The sequence below is a fragment of the Erythrolamprus reginae genome, chromosome 13 (genome assembly GCF_031021105.1).
Source record: "Erythrolamprus reginae isolate rEryReg1 chromosome 13, rEryReg1.hap1, whole genome shotgun sequence".
Taxonomy (NCBI): Eukaryota; Metazoa; Chordata; class Lepidosauria; order Squamata; family Dipsadidae; genus Erythrolamprus; species Erythrolamprus reginae.
Window position 1 is genome coordinate 7,246,492 of NC_091962.1, and position 21,417 is coordinate 7,267,908.

General features: G+C 46.7%; 2 protein-coding genes across 2 annotated transcripts in view; one reads left to right on the plus strand and one right to left on the minus strand.

Moving 5' to 3' along the window:
- Positions 1-21,417, minus strand: part of DPF2 (double PHD fingers 2) — a 110,146-nt gene that overhangs the window by 50,562 nt on the left and 38,167 nt on the right. The gene's annotated exons all lie outside the window — the stretch shown is intronic.
- Positions 79-21,300, plus strand: LOC139175309 (solute carrier family 22 member 6-A-like). The gene is made up of 10 exons (XM_070766349.1): positions 79-927; positions 7,994-8,097; positions 9,138-9,292; positions 12,342-12,510; positions 13,471-13,594; positions 14,503-14,618; positions 14,751-14,965; positions 16,979-17,087; positions 18,549-18,752; positions 21,132-21,300. Exons 1-10 carry the CDS (start codon positions 523-525, stop codon positions 21,229-21,231), a joined length of 1,701 nt encoding a protein of 566 aa, XP_070622450.1. The 5' UTR covers positions 79-522; the 3' UTR covers positions 21,232-21,300.

Genomic DNA, 21,417 nt, shown 5'->3' on the forward strand with positions numbered 1-21,417 from the left:
TTAGGCCTTGTGTAATCCCACCCCAGGAGAGAAAAACAGCCCCCCCCTGCGCACAATCTCTTCCAAGCACCCCCTCCTCCAAGATCACAGGTCGCAGCCAAGCATCCTCAAAAACCCCCACCGCCCCGGAGGGTTTGGGGAGAGGGAGGAAAAAGACCGTCTCGGCTGGGGGTGCCCGGTTCATATTTTGCAAACTCCCCCCCCCCCCCCTTGTTGCCCATCATGGCCTCCGTGTTTTTAATTCCTCCGCCTGCTTGGTCTCCTCCGGCAATGTTTTCACTGGCCGCCAAGCGGGCCTGGGAATAAACTTTTTTTCCCCAAAATGCTGAGCCTGAATTCAGAAGAAGAAAGTTGTTGTTGTTGTTGGGGTTTTTTGTTTTTTTTTTTTTTTTCATAGCCAGATGAAGGCTGGATGGAGCTGGCCTGATTTCCCGAGGATCTGGCCGGGGACGCCGATGGATTCCTAAAACTGGAAACCCTCCTTTCTGGCTTTTCCCAAATTGGCCCCCCGTTTTCCCCGCTATGACGTTCGCCGAGCTTTTGGATCAGATCGGCGGTATGGGCCGATTCCAAATCCTGCAAGTCACCTTGTTGGTGACCCCGATTTTGTTAACAGCCAGCCATAATCTGCTCCAGAACTTTTCAGCCGGGATACCGGATCACCACTGCCGGGTCAGGCTAGCGCGCAACGGGACCTACGCCCAGACTAACCGGAGTCGGATGCCGAGCGTCGAGGAAGACCTCTGGGGGATCCCCAAAGACGCCAGTGGGCAGCCCGAGAAGTGCCTCCGCTTTGTGGCCACCGAGTGGCCTCCGCTGAACGCCAGCGTCGAAGTCGGTGGCAACGGCACAGCCACGGCGACCGAACCGTGCAAAGACGGATGGGTTTACGACCGCAGCATCTTCACTAACACCATCATCACAGAGGTGAGCGGGTAAGAGGTGGTTGGGATGGGTGGGTGGAGAATGACCATTGGGTTTTTGTTGAGGGGGATCAGCCCAGTTTTGAAATCCAGGCTCCAAGCCATTGAGATATATAAGGGCGTACATAAGTGTCCAAAGACGGGCTACAAGAATGGTGGAAGGTCTTCAGCATAAAACGTGTCAGGAAAGACTTAATGAACTCAATCTGTATAGTCTGGAGGACAGAAGGAAAAGGGGGGACATGATCGAAACATTTAAATATATTAAAGGGTTAAATAAGGTCCAGGAGGGAAGTGTTTTTAATAGGAAAGTGAACACAAGAACAAGGGGACACAATCTGAAGTTAGTTGGGGGAAAGATCAAAAGCAACATGAGAAAATATTATTTCACTGAAAGAGTAGTAGATCCTTGGAACAAACTTCCAGCAGACGTGGTAGATAAATCCACAGTCACTGAATTTAAACATGCCTGGGATAAACATATATCCATCCTAAGATGAAATACAGAAAATAGTATAAGGGCAGACTAGGTGGACCATGAGGTCTTTTTCTGCCGTCAGACTTCTATGTTTCTATGTTTCTATGCACTGGTGTGCCTTTCGTCCCCTGTCCAATTGTCTTTCCTTTCTCATCATATATACTTCCTTCCTTTCATATATCCTCTCCTCTAAGTTCACTTTTACCCTTATATATATTACTACATGTCTATTTTTCTTCCTATGTATTTGCGTATTGGACAAATGAATAAATAAAATAAATAAAAATAAATATCAGCCCCGCGGCAGATCTTGGTGGCGGGTGGCTAAATTTGGGAAGGGGACAGACTGCATTCTCGGAAAATAAGGCTGAGTTTTGAACCTTCTTCAGGACTTGGTGGGTTGGAAAAGATCTCCAAAGTGTCCCACAACCTCATGGATGGAAAAGTGACCTCAATTTTTGTGTGTGTGGGGGGGGGGGGTGCGGGCGGGGAGAGATAAAATCAACAGGTTAGGCCTAAGATTGCAAAAACAAAAGATTCTCACCCACCCCCCTCCGTCCATACTAAGTATACAGAACAAAATATGAAAGAGTCGGAAAGGGGCTTGGGAGGGCATCTAGTCCAGCCCCCTGGCTTCAGCATGAGACCCTCTACCATTCTGGACAAATGGCTGTCCTTCACTTCTTAACAACTTCCAGCCAAAGTTATTTTGGTGTGTATTATTGTTGTTGTTGTTGTTAATTCGATTTCTATGCCGCCCTTCTCAAAGTATTTTTTAATTTTATTTTTAAGAATCAATTTTTTCCCCTACTTGCTCCAATAGACTAGGAAGTGTATTACCCACTTATCCTCCTTCTGGTCAGCTGAACAATTTTCTCCCCCCCCCCCCCCCCCCAAAAAAAATAACCTATGTTTTTAATAGGCATTCAGTCTCAGAGCTAAATGAAATAGGAATAGAGTTCACTTAACATTCTTAACTAGGATGCAAAGAGTGAAGTTACAAGGTCGTGTGAAGGAGGAACAGGAAAGACAACAACAACAACAACAGTAATAGTCTAACACATGGCAACTCCAAATCTCAACTAGCAAATGCTCTGTCCTACACATTGGGAAGAAGAATCTGAACTCCAAATACGAACTGAATAATCAAATTATCACAGATAATCCCCACTCGGTTAAAGACCTTGGTATACACTACTAATAACAAAAGATTTAAGTGCCAAAGCCCACTGCAACAACATAGCCAAGAAGGCTTCAAGAGTTGTAAACATAATCCTATGTAGCTTCTGCTCTGGCAATCTCACACTACTTACCAGAGCTTACAAAACTTTTGCCAGACCCATCCTCGAATACAGCTCATCTGTTTGGAACCCATATTGCATCTCAGACATTAACACCCTTGAAAATGTCCAGAGATCCTTCACCAGAAGAGCCCTTCACTCCTCCACTCAAAACAGAAGACCCTACGAGACTAGACTTTCAATCCTGGGCCTAGAAAGTTTAGAACTAAGACGCCTTAAACAAGATCTAAGTATTGCCCACAAGATCATATGCTGCAACGTCCTGCCTGTCGGCGACTACTTCAGCTTCAACCACAACAACACAAGAGCACACAACAGATTTAAACTTAATATTAACCGCTCCAAACCTGACTGTAAAAAATATGACTTCAGTAACTGAGTTGTCGAAGCGTGGAACTCATTACCGGACTCCGTAGTGTCATCCCCAAACCCCCAACACTTTACCCTTAGATTATCTACAGTTGACCTAACCAGATTCCTAAGAGGTCAGTAAAGGGCGAGTACAAGTGCACTAGAGTGCCTTCCATCCCCTGTCCTATTGCTCTCCTATATCTCCTATACCTTTCTTCTATTCCTATATCTCTTCTTCTATTCTTTCATTGATATCTTCTATTACTATACCTTCTTTTCTATTATTTCTTAGATATATTTTACTATGAGTATCTCCTCCATAACCGTCATCATGTATTTTACTATGTGTATATTGATATACTGTATACCCACTAAAACCCTCATTGTGTATTGGACAAAATAAATAAATAAATAAAATAAATAAATAGTAACAACAGAGTTGAAAGGGACCTAAAAGATCTTTTACTCCAACCCCCTACTTAGGCAGGAAACCCTACACCACTTCATACAGATGGTGAGTCAACATCTGCTTAAAAACCTCCAGTGTTAGAGCATTCACAACTTCCGGAGGCAAGTAGTTCCACTGGTTAATTGTTCTTTGTCAGGAAATTTCTCCTTAGTTCTAAGCTGCTTCTCTCCTTGTTGAGTTTCCACCCGTTGCTTCTTGTTCTACGCTCAGAAACTTTGGAGAATAGCTTGACCCCCTCTTCTTTGTGGCAACCCCTGGAGCTAATCCAGAGAGGGTTTAGATTTAACCCTGAATAAAACTATTCAGCCCTGGATTGCCTCCGAAAGTTGTGGTTGCTCCAACACAGGAGGCTTTTAAGAAGAGACTGGACCACCATGTGTCTGAAATTATTATTATTATTATTATTATTATTATTATTATTTATTAGATTTGTATGCCGCCCCTCTCCATAGACTTGGGGCTGCTTACAGTAACGATAAAAACAATATACAGTGATACCTTGTCTTACAAACTTAATTGGTTCCAGGATGAGGTTCTTAAGGTGAAACGTTTGTAAGACAAAACAATGTTTCCCATAGGAATCAATGGAAAAGCAATTAATGCCTGCAAGCCCAAAATTCACCCCTTTTGCCAGCCGAAGCGCCCGGTTTTGCGCTGCTGGGATTCCCCTGAGGTTCCCCTCCACTCCATGGGAAACCCCACCTCCAGACTTCCGTGTTTTGTGATGCTGCAGGGGAATCCTAGCATCACAAAAACGGGCGCGCTTCGCTGGCAACAGAAGTCCGGAGGTGGGGTTTCCCAGCGAGGGGAGCCTCAGCAAAATTGCAGCATCGCAAAAACACGGAAGTCCTCGAAACCCCACCTCCGGACCTCTGTGTTTTTGCAATGCTGCGATTTCACTGAGGCTCCCCTCGCTGGGATGCCCTGGCTCCGGACTTCTGTTGCCAGTGAAGCACCCATTTTTGCACTGCTGGGATCCCCCTGCAGCATCACAAAAACACAGAAGTAGGGAGGTAGGGTTTCCCATGGAGGGGAGCCTCAGGGAAATCCCAGCAGCACAAAAATAGGTGCTTTGCTGGCAACGGAAGTCCGGAGGCGGTGTATCCCAGCGGCGGCGGCGGGTTTGTAAGGTGAAACTAGTTTGTAAGAAGAGGCAAAAAAATCTTAAACCCCGGGTTTGTATCTCGAAAAGTTTGTATGACGAGGCGTTTGTAAGACGAGGTATCACTGTATAATGACAAATCTAAGTTAGAATCTAAAATAACAATAATACATTTAAAAAGTCTAAAAAACAAGAAATGGAATAAGGGTTTCCTGCCTGAGTAAAGGGGGTTGGACTAGAAGACCTCTTAGATTTCTTCCAACTCTGTTATTCTGTTAAATTAGATTCTCTGCTTCGACCTTCCTATTGGCACTGTCCCCCCCCCCATTTCCTATTGTTTAAATATCTTTTTGTAACTGTTCCCTCCCTGTCGTTTCTATACTGCTCAAAATAAATAAATAAAGGGAACACTTAAACAACAGAATATAACTCCAAAGTAAATCAAACTTCTGTGAAATCTAACTGTCCACTTAGGAAGCAACACTGACGGACAATCGATTTCATTTAGTTGTCAGCACGTTCAACTTTGTACAGAACAATGAGAATATTTCATTCACCCAGATCTAGGATGTGTTCTTTGAGTGTTCCCTTTATGTTTTTGAGCAGTGTACTTTGGATATATTGCAATTGTTGCAGTTCTTTGAAATATATTTATTAAATCACAGTCACTCATGCCCTCATCACCTCGAGGCTCGACTACTGAAACGCTCTCTCCATGGGGCTACCTTTGAAAAATGTTCGGAAACTTCCGATCGTGCAGAATGCAGCTGCAAGAGCAGTCATGGGCTTCCCCAAATATGCCCATGTTACTCCAACACTCCGCAGTCTGCATTGGTTGCCGATCAGTTTCCGGTCACAATTCAAAGTGTTGGTTATGACCTATAAAGCCCTTCATGGCACCGGACCAGAATATCTCCGAGACCGCCTTCTGCCACACGAATCCCAGCGACCGATTAGGTCCCACAGAGTGGGCCTTCTCCGGGTCCCGTCAACTAAACAATGTCGTTTGGCGGGACCCAGGGGAAGAGCCTTCTCTGTGGCGGCCCCGACCCTTTGGAACCAGCTCCCCCCAGATATCAGAGTTGCTCCCACCCTCCTTGCCTTTCGTAAGCTCCTTAAAACCCACCTCTGTCATCAGGCATGGGGGAATTGAGACTTTCCCTCCCCCTAGGCTTATAAAATTTATGCTTGGTATGCTAGTATGTATGATTGGTTTCTAAATTGGGGTTTTAAATTAACTTAAACTTAAATATTAGATTTGTTTACATTGTATTATTGTTGCTGTGAGCCGCCCCGAGTCTGCGGAGAGGGGCGGCATACAAATCTGATTAATAAAATAAATAAATTAAATTAAATAAATCTATGCGCCGCCCCAGGGGTCTCTTTGCAAAGTGACTCTGGGCCGCCTGCAAATCGAAGACATTGGTCGTTCGCACAAGTTAAATGCCCTTGAGGCTACCTTGATTTGATTGGTGTACTAGATTGTGTGCGTGTGTGTGTGTGTGTTGGTCTCCAAAACTTTGGTGTCTTTTAAAGACTTGTAGACTTCAACTCCCAGAATTCCTCAGCCAGCGTGAGGTTAGACTAGAAGATCACGTGAAGGAGGAAGAGGAAGAGGAGAAAGATTTTACACCCGTTAATTCAGAGAGGGCGTAGAATGAATTACAGGTAGTCCTTGATTTACAAGAGGCTGAGGAATGCTGGGATTTGAAGTCCACAAGTCTTAAAAATACGCAAAGTCTGTTCTGGAATGACCACAGAGCAGTCCTCCTAATGCTGGCTGGGGAATTCTGGTGTGTGTGTGTGTGTGTGTTGAAGTCCACAGGTCCCGTTCCCCCCCCCCCCCAATTTGTATCCTGCCTTGAGCTCAAGTGTTCAAGCGTCGTCTCCCTCCTTCCAGGTCTCCCTGGAACAACCACCCTGCGAGGGAGGGTTGGCAGTCCATTAAGCAATACGCACAAATTAAACTTGAATTCGTTTTGCTCCTGGGGGTGTTTTTCTGGCTTTTGTTCTTTTTGGTTGGCTTTGTTTTTTATTAGATCGTTTTTTAAGGTGTTTAGGAGTCTAGCGGTCCACTTCAGGCAACTTTAAGTTTTGCAGCAATTCTTCTCAGCCCAAAGGAGCTTACAATCAACGTCTCTTTCTCCCTCTCTTCTCTTTCCCTCCCTCTCTCATTCTCTCTCTCTCTGCCTCTTTCTCTGTGTCACGTCTTTCTTCTCCCTCCCTCTCCGACTCTCTTTTTTTCTTGTCTCTCTCTGGCTCATCTCTGTCTCTCTCTCATCTTTCCCTCTGTCTCTCTTCTTTCTCTCTTTCCTCCTTCTCTCTTTTTACCTTTGTCTTTCTATGTCTTCTCTTTTCCTCCTCTCTTCTTTTAATTTCTTTCCCTTCCCCTCTCTGTCTGTCTGTCCGTCTGTCTGTCTGTTTCTTTCTGTGTCTCTCCCTCATCTTTTCTCCTCTCTTTCTCTTCTCTTTCTTTCTCTCCTTCTCTCTTTTTACCTCTGTCTTTCTATGTCTCTTGTCTCTTTCCCTCCTTTCCTTTTTATCTCTCTCTCTCTTTCCCCCTCCCTCTGTCTCTCTCTCTTGCCTCTTTCCCCTTCCCTCACTCGTCTCTCCCTCTCGTCTCTCTCCCTCCTTTTCTTTTTACATTTGTCTTCCTGTCTCATCTCTTTCCCTCCTTTCCTCTTTTCATCTTTCCCTCTCCCTCCCTCGTCTCTTTCCCCCTCCCTCTCGTCTCTCCCTCCTTCTCTCTTTTTACCTTTGTCTTTCTATGTCTTCTCTTTTCCTCCTCTCCTCTTTTAATTTCTTTCCCTTCCCCTCTCTGTCTGTCTGTCTATCTGTCTGTTTCTTTCTGTGTCTCTCCCTCTCATCTTTTCTCCTCTCTTTCTCTTCTCTCTTTCTTTCTCTCCTTCTCTCTTTTTACCTCTGTCTTTCTATGTCTCTTGTCTCTTTCCCTCCTTTCCTTTTTCTCTTTCTCTTTCCCCCTCCCTCTGTCTCTCTCTCTTGCCTCTTTCCCCTTCCCTCACTCGTCTCTCCCTCTCGTCTCTCTCCCTCCTTTTCTTTTTACATTTGTCTTCCTGTCTCATCTCTTTCCCTCCTTTCCTCTTTTCATCTTTCCCTCTCCCTCTCGTCTCTCCCTCCTTCTCTTTTTACCTTTGTCTTTCTGTCTCTTGTCTCTTTCCCTCCTTTCCTTTTTATCTCTTTCCCTCTTCCTCTCTTCTCGCTTTCCCTTCCTTGTTCTTTCCCTCTCTCTCTCTCTCATCTCACTCTCTCATCCCGCTCTTTCCCTCCCTCCCTGTCTCTCTCTGTCTCTTTCTGTGTGTTTCTTGTCTCTCTCTCTCTCTTTCCTCCAACTATTTTCCCTTCCACCAGTGGGACCTAGTTTGCAACCGGAAGACACGGAGGCAGATGGCCCAGTCCATTTACATGGGAGGCGTCCTTGCTGGTGCTCTAGTATTTGGGAGCTTAGCAGACAGGTGGGTGTTTACAAGCAGAGCCCTGCTTTGAGGTGAGTATAGCTGGAAGCTGGGGGGTGCAATAGTGATGGGTTTATATTCCCACTCTTGCCACCAATCCTGCCTCTGGTTTGTGGAAACCATTCTCTTGGCCTCAAGCCCTCTCCTTTTGTCTGCCCCAGGGAGTAATTGTGATGTCCCAAAAAAGAGAAGGAGTAAGAGAATGGGAAAGAGGGAAAAAGAAAAGAAAAAAGGAAAGGAAAAGAAGACAGAGAAACAAAGAAAAAGGGAAAGAGAAAGGGAAAGAGAAAAGAAAAAGAAAAAGAGGAAAAAAGGGAAAGAGAAGCCTATTTTCCAGGTTCTAAATAAGACACTAGTCCTCATGGCATCTTACTGGTCAAAGGGGAGGAGACGTGCAGATAGACCTTGACTCAAACTCACAATTGGGGCAAGAATTCTCATTGGTAATAAAGGCGGTCGTTAAAAACGAGTCCTGCCCAATTTCATGACCTTTTCTGCCACCGTTGCTAAGCAAAACCCTTGCCATTTTGTTAAGCGAATCGCATGGTTGTTAAACGAATCAGATTTCCCCCTCATGGACGTTGCTTTTTTTTTGGAAGCCATCTGGGAGGTTCAGAAATGGTGGTCACGTTACTCTGGGCCAGAGGTGGGCACAGTTGGCTCTTCTATGACTTGTGGACTTCCACTCCCAGAATTCCTGAGCCCATTCTGCTAGCTCAGGAATTCTGGGAGTTGAAGTCCACATGTCGTAGAAGAGCCATCTTTGCCTACCCCTGCTCTGGGCCAACCATCGTAAACACATGCCTGTTGCCGAGTGCCTTGACCATAAGGCTGTGAGGCGGAGGCAACGGTCGTAGGTGCGAGGAGCAGGCCCCAACTCTTTTTTCAACGCCATTTTTGACTTTGAACGCTCGCCCAACGAATGGCGGTGAGTCGAGGGCTGCGAATCCTGCTCATAACATCAATATAACTCTTATGACTGCAACCCCTCGAGAAAGGAGAATTGTTCCCGCGGACTGACGGGGAATTTTGTGCCGCAGGTTCGGCCGCAAAGCGATCATCACTTGGTCCTACCTCCAGATGGCTGTTTCGGGGGTGTGCACGGCTTTTGCCCCTAATTACGCAGCCTACTGTGCCTTCCGGTTCCTGGTTGGCATGGCGCTCTCTGGCATCGTCCTCAACTGCATGTCTTTAGGTAAGACGGGAGGAAGTTTGATTTAATTCGACTCAATTCAATTCAATTCAATGGATTTGTGAGCAGTGATACCTTGTCTTACAAACTTAATTGGTTCCGGGACGAGGTTCTTAAGGTGAAAAGTTTGTAAGACGAAACAATGTTTCCCATAGGAATCAATGGAAAAGCCAATAATGCGTGCAAGCCCAAAATTCACCCCTTTTGCCAGCCGAAGCGCCTGTTTTGCGCTGCTGAGATTTCACTGAGGCTCCCCTCCATGGGAAACTTCACCTCCGGACTTCCATTGCCAGCGAAGCACCCGTTTTTGTGCTGCTGGGATTCCCCTGCAGCATCACAAAAACACGGAAGTCCGGAGGTGGGGTTTCCCATGGAGGGGAGCCTCAGGGAAATCCCAGCAGCACAAAAACGGGTGCTTCGCTGGCAATGGAAGTCCAGAGGTGGGGCATCCCAGTGGCGGCGGTGGGTTTGTAAGGTGAAAATAGTTTGTAAGAAGAGGCAAAAAAATCTTAAATCCCGGGTTTGTATCTCGAAAAGTTGTATGATGAGGCGTTTGTAAGATGAGGTATCACTGTAGTATAAAACCAGTTTAAAACCCCTTAATAAAATACATACATACTTCTGGGCTGGAGCTAAATGCTATTGCTCAATGGTCTGGCACGGCCAAGTTTTTAAGGCCAGGAGTGTGGTGGCGGTTAAGCTGGTCAAACTTAGGCAGGGGGTTGGACTAGATGACTTTATAAGGTCCCTTCCAACTGTGTTAATCTGTTAAATTAAACCAGTTTGGGGAAGGGGGTGGGATGGGAAAAATAAGATACAGGATTCCAGAGTTTTAAAGGTCATTTTTAAGAGTTTCCAAGACTTTGAAGCCGGTTGCTCTAACCTAGGGCTTCTCGGTCACTTTTAAGATGGGTGGACTCCAGTCCCAGAAATCTCCAGCCAGCAAGTTTGTAAATGGATGGCCTTCAACTCGCCAGCATGCAGGCTGGGAAATTCTGGGAGTTAAAAGTCCACTTATTTTTAAATTAACTGAAACGTTTAAAATAAGTCTTTCCCAGAATTCCCCAACCAGCATGCTGGGAATAGAAGTCTATAAATTTCAAAACTGCTGGCCAAGGAATTCTGAGAGTGGAAGTCCACGTCTCTTAAAGTTAATTGAAACTTTTAAAATAGACTTTCCCAGAATTCCCCAACCAGCTTCCTGGGAGTTGAAGTCTACAAATTTCAAAACTTGCTGGCAAGGGAATTCTGGGAGTTGAAGTCAACATCTCTTTTAAAGCATGCTGACTGGGGAATTCTGGGAGTTGAAGTCCACATGCCTTCAAATTGAGAGCACCACTGTCCTAAATCTTCCTTTTTCTTTTCGGTAAGCTGAGGGCAGTGACATTTCGATGCAAGTCTAAAACACATTTTCTACTCCATTCAGCTGCTCCCCGATTCTCAGAACTGAACAAGGTAGTGTCCCCCTCCAAACAACATACAAATTTGGTTGTTGCAAAGAGCTCCACCAGTTGGATTTGGGCCTGACAGACAGCTGTCGTGAGGACGGGGCGCCCAAGATTATTTTGCAGGCTTGCAATTTTGCGCATTCCTGACTCCTTGAGCAATGTTTTTGTCCCCAGCGTGCTGTTGACTTGTCCAAATATTTATCTCTGCGGTTTGCCATACCTGAGTCTTAATTTGATTAATTCCCACTGGGGAGAACAGGTCATATGATCTGCAGAGAATGCAGGAATAATATGGAGAGGTGGGATGGGGGAGACACAGAGGGAGGGAAACGATGCAAGTAGAACTTTGGTGCATCTCCAATTGCCAATTGAAGTTTGGGAAAGGACACCACCGGGTGCTGTTGTATGCTCCCTGGGTACTTTGTATTATGCAGGAATAACTTTAACAAAAGTACTTTTTCCCCATGTTATGGAGCAATGCAATTATTGCTTGCGATGGTGTTTAACAGAGAAAAGAGGTTTAATGTTGGAAGAGAGGGGCACTGGTTTGGAAGTTAAGAAGGCAGCCAATTTGGAAATCAGTTGGGATGTGTAAAGCAGTGTGTATCTCAAGCTTGGCACCTTGAAGAGAACTTCAGCTCCCAGAATTCCCCAGCTGGCATGCTTTAAGAGTGGACTTCAACTCCCACAATTCTACAGCCAGCAATCTTTAAGATGGGTCAATTATAACTCCCACAATTCTACAGCCAGCAATCTTTAAGATGGGTCAATTATAACTCCCAGAATTTCCCAGCCAGCATGCTTTAAGAAGAGAGACTTCAACTCCCAGAATTCCTCCACGCATATGCATGGCCTATATTTTATGTTATTTTCTTATTCTCTTTTATTATTTATATGCCACCCAATTCCCAAAGGACTCTTCAACTCCCAGAAGCATGCTGGCTGGCTGGCTGGGGAATTCTGGGAATTGAAGTCCACCCATCTTAAAATTACAGTGGTACCTGTACCTAAGAATACCTCTACAGTACTTACGAACTTTTCAAGATAAGAACTGGGTGTTCAAGATTTTTTTGCCTCTTCTCAAGAACCATTTTCCAAACCCGAGCCTCCGAAACTGTAACTGGAAAAGGCAGGGAGAAGCCTCGGTGGGGCCTCTCTAGGAATCTCCTGGGAGGAAACAGGGCCGGAAAAGGTGAGAAGCCTCTGTGGGGCCTCTCTAGGAATCTCCTGGGAGGAAACAGGGCCAGAAAGGCAGGGAGAAGCCTCTGTGGGGCCTCTCTGGGAATCTCCTGAGAGGAAACAGGGCCAGAAAAGGCAAGGAGAAGCCTCTGTGGGGCCTCTCTAGGAATCTCCTGGGAGGAAACATTGCCGGAAAAGGCAGTGAGAAGCCTCCATGGGGCCTCCCTGTGGTTTCCCCAATCGTACAAATTTGCTTTTACATTGTTTCCTATGGGAAAAATTGCTTCTTCCTACAAACCTTTCTACTTAAGAACCTGGTCACGGGACGAATTAAGTTCGTAAGTAGAGGTACCACTGTACCAAGCTTCAAGAGTGGTGTAAGCTAATAAGATTAATCTCCATGCTTTCTTCTTCCCTCATATTAGTCCTGGAATGGGTGCCCACCAACATCCGTACCATCGCTGGCACACTGGTGGGCTATTCTGCCACCTTTGGGCAAATCATACTTCCTGGTCTGGCTTACGCGCTCCCAGATTGGCGCCAGCTGCAATTCACGGCGTCCATGCCATTCTTCATTTTCTTCATATACTCATGGTGAGCAGGTAGCATCTTCGCGGAGGCCATTCCTAAAAAGCCTTTAAAGTGAAATCAATGCAGTTGTTAAATTTTGATAATGAAGATGTTGCAATGGTCGTTAAGTGTGAAAAACGGTCACAAGTCACACTTTTCAGTGCCATTGTCATTTTGAACGGCTATAAGTTGAGGACTATCTGTATAGCTTTTTAGTTATACTGAGCCACAGCGCCATGGTGGGGCAGTGGTTAGAGTGCAGTACTGCAGGCTATTTCTGCTGACTGCCTGTAATTTTTCACCAGCCTTCCGTTCTTCCTACTGGCTAGAATGCAGGATTGCAAGCTAACTCTGCCCACTGCCAGGAGTTCGATCCTAACTAAACTCAGCCTTCTGTCCTTCCGAGATGGGCAAAATGAGGGCCCAGATGGTTGGGGCCAAGAGGCTGACTCTGTAAACCGCTTAAGAGAGGGCTGTGAAGCAGTATATAAGCCTAAGCACTAGTTATTCCTGGTCCTGGATTCAAATCTCACCTCCTGCCTCAAACTCAGAGTTTGGAGATTGATTTTGCTCGTTTTCCACTGCTGGTTCCGTGACTAAATGAACGGTTCAGCGGTCCCAAAACTTTGTGACTTGGTGGTCCAGGTGAGGTGGGGTGGAGAGGGGAACCGGGATATGGGAGCGTCAGTCTGTCACTCCCATGGCCCGGTTTTGGATAGGCCACAGCTCAGTAGTGGGCTGCAGGAGTCCCAGGGTATTGGGGACCCCTTCAATCTGGTTTAAGCATATATTTTAAACTATAATTTAGATTTGTCATGAATTGTTTTATTTTGTTGTGAGCCGCCCTGAGTCTGTGGAGAGGGGCGGCATACAAATCTAAATAATAAATGAATGGAATGAATGAATGAATGAATGAATGAATGAATGAATGAATGAATGAATGAATGCTTTTCCAAAGTCAACATACTGGGCCTTTTGAAACAGGTGGTTTGCAGAATCGGCACGGTGGCTGGTGCTTTCTGGCAAAGCAGACCAGGCAGTCAATGTGTTGAAGAAGGTGGCTCGGCTGAATGGGAAGAAAGACGAAGGAGAGAAACTCAACACCGAGGTATGAAGAGGGAGAGGAAAGCCAACGTATAGTAGGTTAGAGGGGTTGGTGGTCACGTGGGAATCGTCGGTTCCTGTTTGATGGTGGAGGCTCCCAATCTTCGGTTTGAATGAAAGCAGTTTGGGGTTTGACAGTTAAGTTCAGGTGACTTTAAGACTTATGAATTTCATTTTCCAGAATTCCCCCAAAATGCTGATAGTTCAGGGCCAGGCTGTAGTAAGCAAAAGGGGTTGCAAACGTAAAACTAGGGAATAATTAAGTCTCAGGGTTTGCCACCCTGTCGACATCCAGATTTCTTGTCCTCGTGGTAGTTCCGAGAACAAGATCTTTAGGGGATGTGTGGCTGGGGAATTCTGGGAGTTGAAGTCCACGGGTCTCCAAAGTTGCCAAAGTTGGGTTTTTATTTATTTATTCATTCATTCATTTAATTTCTTTATGCCGCCCTTCTCCTTAGACTCAGGGCGGCTTACAACATGTTTAGCAATAGCACTTTTTAACAGAGCCAGCCTATTGCCCCCTCATTTTACCCACCTCGGAAGGATGGGTCAACCTTGAGCCGGTGATGAGATTTAAACCGCTGGCCTGCAGATCTAGCGGTCAGCTCCAGTGGCCTGCAGTACTGCACTCTACCCAATGCGCCACCTCGGCTCACATTCTTGGTTTAGCGGAGTCGATCCCTCGGTCTTGAAAGCCAGCAGATTCCTCCTTGGTGGGATCTCCAGGGGTTGACATCATTTTTGAGAATCCCTGCTGAACTTCTCCTGGTTAAATCTGGTTCCAGAGCCAAGATCCTTGTGGGAGGGGATAGCGAGGGCTGGTAATCCAAAAAGTCAGTTCCGCTGGGCCAAATGAGATAGAACTTCAAGAGAATTGCTTGCTTGTGGCATTCTTTTGTCCTTTGGCGCTAGGTCTTGAAATCCAGCATGCGGAAGGAAATGACTTTGGCCCAGTCATCCTACACATTCGCCTCCTTGGGCCGGACGCCCACGGTACGAAGGATCTCCTGTTGCATTTCCAGCGTGTGGTAAGTTTCCGTGGGCACCCTTCCTTCCCTAACGATCTCGTTCTCGGAACCGCCACGAGGACTAGAAACCCGAGTGTCGACTTCTGCAAGATTCAGGCAGACTCCCGAGACCGGTTCATTCCCCGGTTTTAGGTTCGCAACCAGCTTCGCTTACTACGGCCTGGCGATGGACCTCCAACATTTCGGCTTCAGCATCTACCTCATCCAGGTGGCCTTTGGTACCATCGATATCCCTGCCAAGCTGGGCTCGGCCATCGGCATGAGTTATATCGGAAGGAGGCCCACACAAGCTTCGTCCGTCATTTTGGCTGGGCTGGCCATTTTGGTCAATATCTTGGTGCCCTCAGGTGAACCATCCTACTCCTTGGGTTACAACGGCCAGCGGAACTGGAATTTCCAGATAATAATAATAATAATAATAATAATAATAATAATAATAATAATAATAATTATTATTATTATTATTATTTATTAGATTTGTATGCCGCCCCTCTCCGAAGACTCGTCTTACGAACTTAATTGGTTCTAGGACGAGGTTCGTAAGGTGAAAAGTTCGTAAGATGAAACAATGTTTCCCATAGGAATCAATGGAAAAGCCATTAATGCGTGCAAGCTGATTAGGAAAATCCAAAACATTAAGGCTTTTTTTAAAAAAAGCTGCCGGCAGACGAAGCTGAGGCAAACGGAGTGGGGGAAGGGACAGTGAGAGGTGGCAAGAGGTGCTAGTCCCAATGAAGCAAGGCGAAAAGAGCCTCTCTTGATCTCCATGAGTCCCTCCCGTTTTTTCCCACCCTGTCCTGCACCTTTCTCCCATCTTGATGGAGGGGAGATCAAGAGGGGAGAAAGGTGCAGGACAGGGTGGGAAAAAACGGGAGGAACCCATGGAGATCAAGAGGGGAGAAAGGTGCAGGACAGGGTGGGGAAAAACGGGAGGAACCCATGGAGATCAAGAGGGGAGAAAGGTGCAGGACAGGGTGGGGAAAAACGGGAGGAACCCATGGAGATCAAGAGGGGAGAAAGGTGCAGGACAGGGTGGGGGAAAACGGGAGGAACCCATGGAGATCAAGAGGGGAGAAAGGTGCAGGACAGGGTGGGGAAAAACGGGAGGAACCCATGGAGATCAAGAGGGGAGAAAGGTGCAGGACAGGGTGGGAAAAAACGGGAGGAACCCATGGAGATCAAGAGGGGAGAAAGGTGCAGGACAGGGTGGGGAAAAACGGGAGGAACCCATGGAGATCAAGAGGGGAGAAAGATGCAGGACAGGGTGGGAAAAAACGGGAGGAACCCATGGAGATCAAGAGGGGAGAAAGGTGCAGGACAGGGTGGGGAAAAACGGGAGGAACCCATGGAGATCAAGAGGGGAGAAAGGTGCAGGACAGGGTGGGGAAAAACGGGAGGAAGCCATGGAGATCAAGAGGGGAGAAAGGTGCAGGACAGGGTGGGGAAAAACGGGAGGAACCCATGGAGATCAAGAGGGGAGAAAGGTGCAGGACAGGGTGGGGAAAAACGGGAGGAACCCATGGAGATCAAGAGGGGAGAAAGGTGCAGGACAGGGTGGGGAAAAACGGGAGGAACCCATGGAGATCAAGAGGGGAGAAAGGTGCAGGACAGGGTGGGAAAAAACGGGAGGGACTCAAGTCTGGAGGTGGGGCATCCCAGCGACAGGTTCGTCAGGTGAAAAAAGTTCGTAAGAAGAGGCAAAAAAATTCTGAACCCTGGGTTCGTATCTCGAAAAGTTCGTATGATGAGGGGTTCGTATCATGAGGAACCACTGTATAAGCAGTGCCCTCATAAAGCATGTTATGTACAGATCAGCCCCTAACTCACAACCATTTGTTTAGCAAGCCAAGTGACAACAGAACGTGTAAGTCTGCAACCACCAAAGCTCCATCTCCTTTTGCAAAACCTGGGTTGCGTTTAGCAAAAGGCGGCGTATATATAGGGGGATATATTTTGTTAAATTTAAATCAGGGCTTATCCTGAAACAAGGTATCCAACTTTGTCAACTTTAAGCCTTGTGGACATCAACTCCCAGAATTCCCCAGCTAGCCATTTTAGGGAATTCTGGGAGTTGGAAGTCCACCCATATGGGGGGGGGAAAATGCTGGTTGGGGAATAATGGGAGTTGAAGTCCCTTTGAAAGCAGGCTGACTGGGGAATTCTGGAAGTTGAAGTCCGCAAATCTTAATTGGACACCCCTGCCCTAAAATTTTATTGTGACTGCTACCTTCCAACGGAAGGGGAAGGATTCCAAGAATTTTGACAATAAAGAATTCGTTTTACCATGGAGTGTCTGAACATTCCTGTTTTCATCTCTCTTTCCCCCCCCACGCCCCCCCCACTTCCTCTGTTGTATGAAGATTTACGGACACTGAGGACATTTTTGGCTGTGCTTGGCAAAGGGTGTCTTGCCTCTTCTTTCAACTGTCTGTACCTGTACACTGGAGAACTGTACCCCACGGTGATCAGGTATGTCGCCCCCAATACCTCCGAGGCTCTTGAACCCCCGACTGGTTTTCAAGTCTTTATAAAGGGTTTCACGTACACATCAACACTTCAGCGTCTTTCTGTTGCACGATCCCACATCTGGGACAAAACCAGGAGTGGGAGATGAGCAAATTGGAGGCAGGAGGCGAGATTTGAATCCAGACCCAGGAATACAAAGTTATACAGGTAGCTCTCTGCCTATAAGGACAGTTCAGGGCCAGAATTTCCATCGCTCAGCAAGAGTCATGCCTGGTTTAATGATTTTTTTTTTGGCCATCGTTGTTAAGCAAATCATGCAGTCGTTAAGCAAAATATTATTATTATTATTATTATTATTATTATTATTATTATTATTATTATTATTATTTATTGGATTTGTATGCCGCCCCTCTCCGTAGACTCGGAGCGGCTAACAACAGTAATACAAAACAGCATGTAAATCCAATACTAAAACAGCTAAAAAACCCTTATTTGTAAAACCAAACATACATACATACAAACAAACATACCGTGCATAAATTCTAAGGCCTAGGGGGAAAGAATATCTCAGTTCCCCCATGCCTGACGGCAGAGGTGGGTTTTAAGGAGCTTACGAAAGGCAAGGAGGGAGGGGGCAATTCTAATCTCCGGGGGGAGTTGGTTCCAGAGGGCCAGGGCCGCCACAGAGAAGGCTCTTCCCCTGGGCCCCGCCAAACGACATTGTTTTGTTGACGGGACCCGGAGAAGGCCCACTCTGTGGGACCTAACCGGTCGCTGGGATTCGTGCAGCAGAAGGCGGTCTCGTAGATACCCTGGTCCGGTGCCATGAAGGGCTTTATAGGTGATGACCAACACTTGTCCCAGATTTTTGGGTTGTCGGAAGCTGGCTGGGAGTCTCAAATGGCAATCCCGGGATACAATACCCATCGTAAGTACATGCTGGTTCATAAATGCAGGTAGCCCTCAACTTACAACAGTTTGCTTAATGACCGCTTAGATACAACAGCACTGTAAAAATGTGACTCATGACCATTTTTCAGTGACCACCTTTGCAACTCCCCGATCATGACCGAAATTCAGACGCTTTGCAACTGCTTCATACTTATGACCGTTGCAGTGTTGCGGGGCGATGGATTTTCCCATCTTGCAAAGTCACTTAGCAACCATGCCATTAATTTCACAACTGCAGTGATCCACACTTAACAAACGTGGCTAGAAATGTTGTAAAATGGGGCAAAACTCTCTTAACGATTCCTGCGCTTAACAATATAAAGCTGGAGTTCAGCGCCGGTCGTTAAGTCGAGGACTGCCTGTACCTGAACTTTTGATTATTATATGACTGTGGGGATGTTGTGACGTAAAGGGCAAAGGGGAGAACTCACGGGGAGCCAAGATTGGGTATTTGCTTTGTTTTTTGTCGTTTCGTGGCTTGTGCCCTTCAAAGGTGGTTTCTTACCGTTGCAGACAAACCGGGATGGGGCTCGGAAGCACCCTGGCCCGCGTGGGGGGCATTGTGGCGCCCATGATCAAAATGACGGGCGAACATTGTTCCTATCTTCCGTCACTCATCTACGGGACGGCCCCCATCCTCTCCGGCATTGCCGCTGTCTTTCTGCCTGAGACCCTCAACGTGCCGCTTCCTGATACTATAGAGGAGGTAGAAGGGAGGTCAGTTTCCTTGCACGCTTGGAAAAGCGAGTGTGACAATGCCGATAGGGCTCGGGGATGGTGGTGGTTGACTGGGGTCCAGGTTCGAGTCCTCCTATGAGCCACAGCTCCTCACTGGCCGATTCTGTAATGCGGTAGATACCAGACTAGGAATGGGGAGGCCGGGTTTCTCAATCTTGACCGCTTGGACTTCAACTGCCAGAATCCTTATGCTGGTTGGAGGAGGAGAACAGATTAACAGAGCTGGAAGGGACTTTGCGGGTCATCTAGCCCAACCCCCTGCCTAGGATTGAACTTACAACCTCCTGATTTGTGAGGCAACAGCTCCACCTCTAGGCCACAGCAGCTGGGAATTATGAGGAACTCTGGGAGTTATTTAATGTATTTTATTTGTACCCCCCACCACCACTTTTTTAAAATTTTTATGAACAACTCAAAGCAGCGAACATGTTCAAACACCGCTTCTTCCTCCTATTTTCCCTACAACAGTGATGGCAAACCTTTTTTCCCCTCGGGTGCCGAAAGAGAGTGCACACATGCAAGTGCCCCACACCCATAAATCAATGCCTGGGGAGGGCGAAAACAGCTTCCCCCACTCCCCAGAGGACCCCTGGAGGCTGGAAACAGCCCGTTTCCCAACTTTTGGTGCACCCAGTAGGCTTGTGTTTCACTCTCCCAGGCTCCACAGGCTTCCTTGGAGCCCAGGGAGGGTAAAATCACCCCCATGCCCTCCCCGAGGGTCTCTGGAAGCCCAAAACACCCTCCTAGAGGCTCTGTATGAGCCAAAATCAGCTGGCCAGCACCCACATGCATGCTGGAGCTGAGCTAGGGCAATGGCTTGTGTGCCAGCAGCTATGGCTTGGCGTGAAACCTGTGGGACCTTTGCCAGATTCACCAACACTGCCCTACAACCACCACCCAGTGAGGTGGGTTGGGCTGAGGGAAGATAACTGGTCCAGAGCCAACCAGCCGGCTTTAATGTCTAAGGTGGGACTAAAACTCACTCTCTCCTGGTGATTGACCCAAAGCCATTCAGCCAGCTTTCATGCCTAAGGCAGAGGTGAAATGCTACAAGCTGATAGGGGTAAACCAGTTTATCCTACGATCAGCTGTGCTGCATGATTTAGATTAGCTAGAGAGCAGGATTTCCTATTTTTTAGCTAATCTAAATTTATCTATCATCTATCTATCTATCTATCTATCTATCTATCTATCTATCTATCTATCTATCTATCTATCTATCTATCTATCTATCAATCTATTTATTGGATTTGTATGCCGCCCCTCTCCGTAGACTCGGGGCGGCTAATAACAGTAATAAAAATAGCATATAATAACAATCCAATATTAAAAGTTAAAAACCCTTATTATAAAACCAAACAGACATACAGACATACCATGCATAAAATTGTAAAGGCCTAGGGGGAAAGAGTATCTCAGTTCCCCCATGCCTGGCGGCAGAGGTGGGTTTTAAGAAGCTTACGAAAGGTAATGAGGGTGGGGGCAATTCTAATCTCTGGGGGGAGTTGGTTCGAGGGCCGGGGCCGCCACAGAGAAGGCTCTTCCCCTGGGTCCCGCCAAGCGATATTGTTTAGTTGACGCGACCCAGAGAAGACCCACTCTGTAGGATCTAACTGGTCACTAGGATTCGTGTGGCAGAAGGCGGTCTCGGAGATATTCTGGTCCGGTGCCATGAAGGGCTTTATAGGTCATAACCAATACTTTGAATTGTGACTGGAAACTGATCGGCAACCAATGCAGACTGCGGAGTGTTGGTGTAACATGGGCATACCTAGGTAAGCCCATGACTGCTCTCGCAGCTGCATTCTGCACGATCGGAAGTTTCCGAACACTTTTCAAAGGTAGCCCCATGTAGAGAGCGTTACAGTAGTCGAACCTCGAGGTGATGAGGGCATGAGTGACTGTGAGCAGTGACTCCCGGTCCAGATGGGGCTGCAACTGGTGCACCAGGCGAACCTGGGCAAACGCCCCCCTCGCCACAGCCGAAAGATGTTTCTCTAATGTGAGCTGTGGATCGAGGAGGATGCCCAAGTTGTGGACCCTCTCTGCTCCCGCCATTCAACTTACCTTTGCAGACTCCGATGGCTTCAAAACGCATATTTTTTTAAAGCGCTGCATGGTAGTGGCTGTGGCACTGCCAAAGAAACCGGTAGCAGACTTCAGAGGATTTCGCTCCTGCTAAGGCAGGATTAGAACCCACTGCTTTCTAGCATGGTGTCTTGGCCATTAGACCAAACTGGGTCCCCTGAATCAAAGTCCACCCAACTTAAAAGCACGCTGGCTTGGGAATTTTGGGGGAGGAAGCCCATCCAACTTACAGCATCTCCTGTGATTTCTGCTTGTTTTTAAATATTCCAGGATAACGCCAGAACGACAGTCCCTTACTGTTCAGAGCCAAGAACCAGTTTTGCTCCAGAAATTGGATCAAGGGAGAACCCTGGATGGTGAAATTTGCTAAAATAGGGAAAACGAGGAATCGGAAATTACTGCAAGTTCATTAGAGATCTTTGTCTTTTTTTCTTTTGGGGGGGGGGGGCCTTTGGAGGTTGGATTTCCAGATTTTTTTAAAAAAAATATCAACCAAATAAATGACTAAGAATCGATGAAAATTGTAGTCGTGCCTCTCTGATATTCTGAAGCTAAC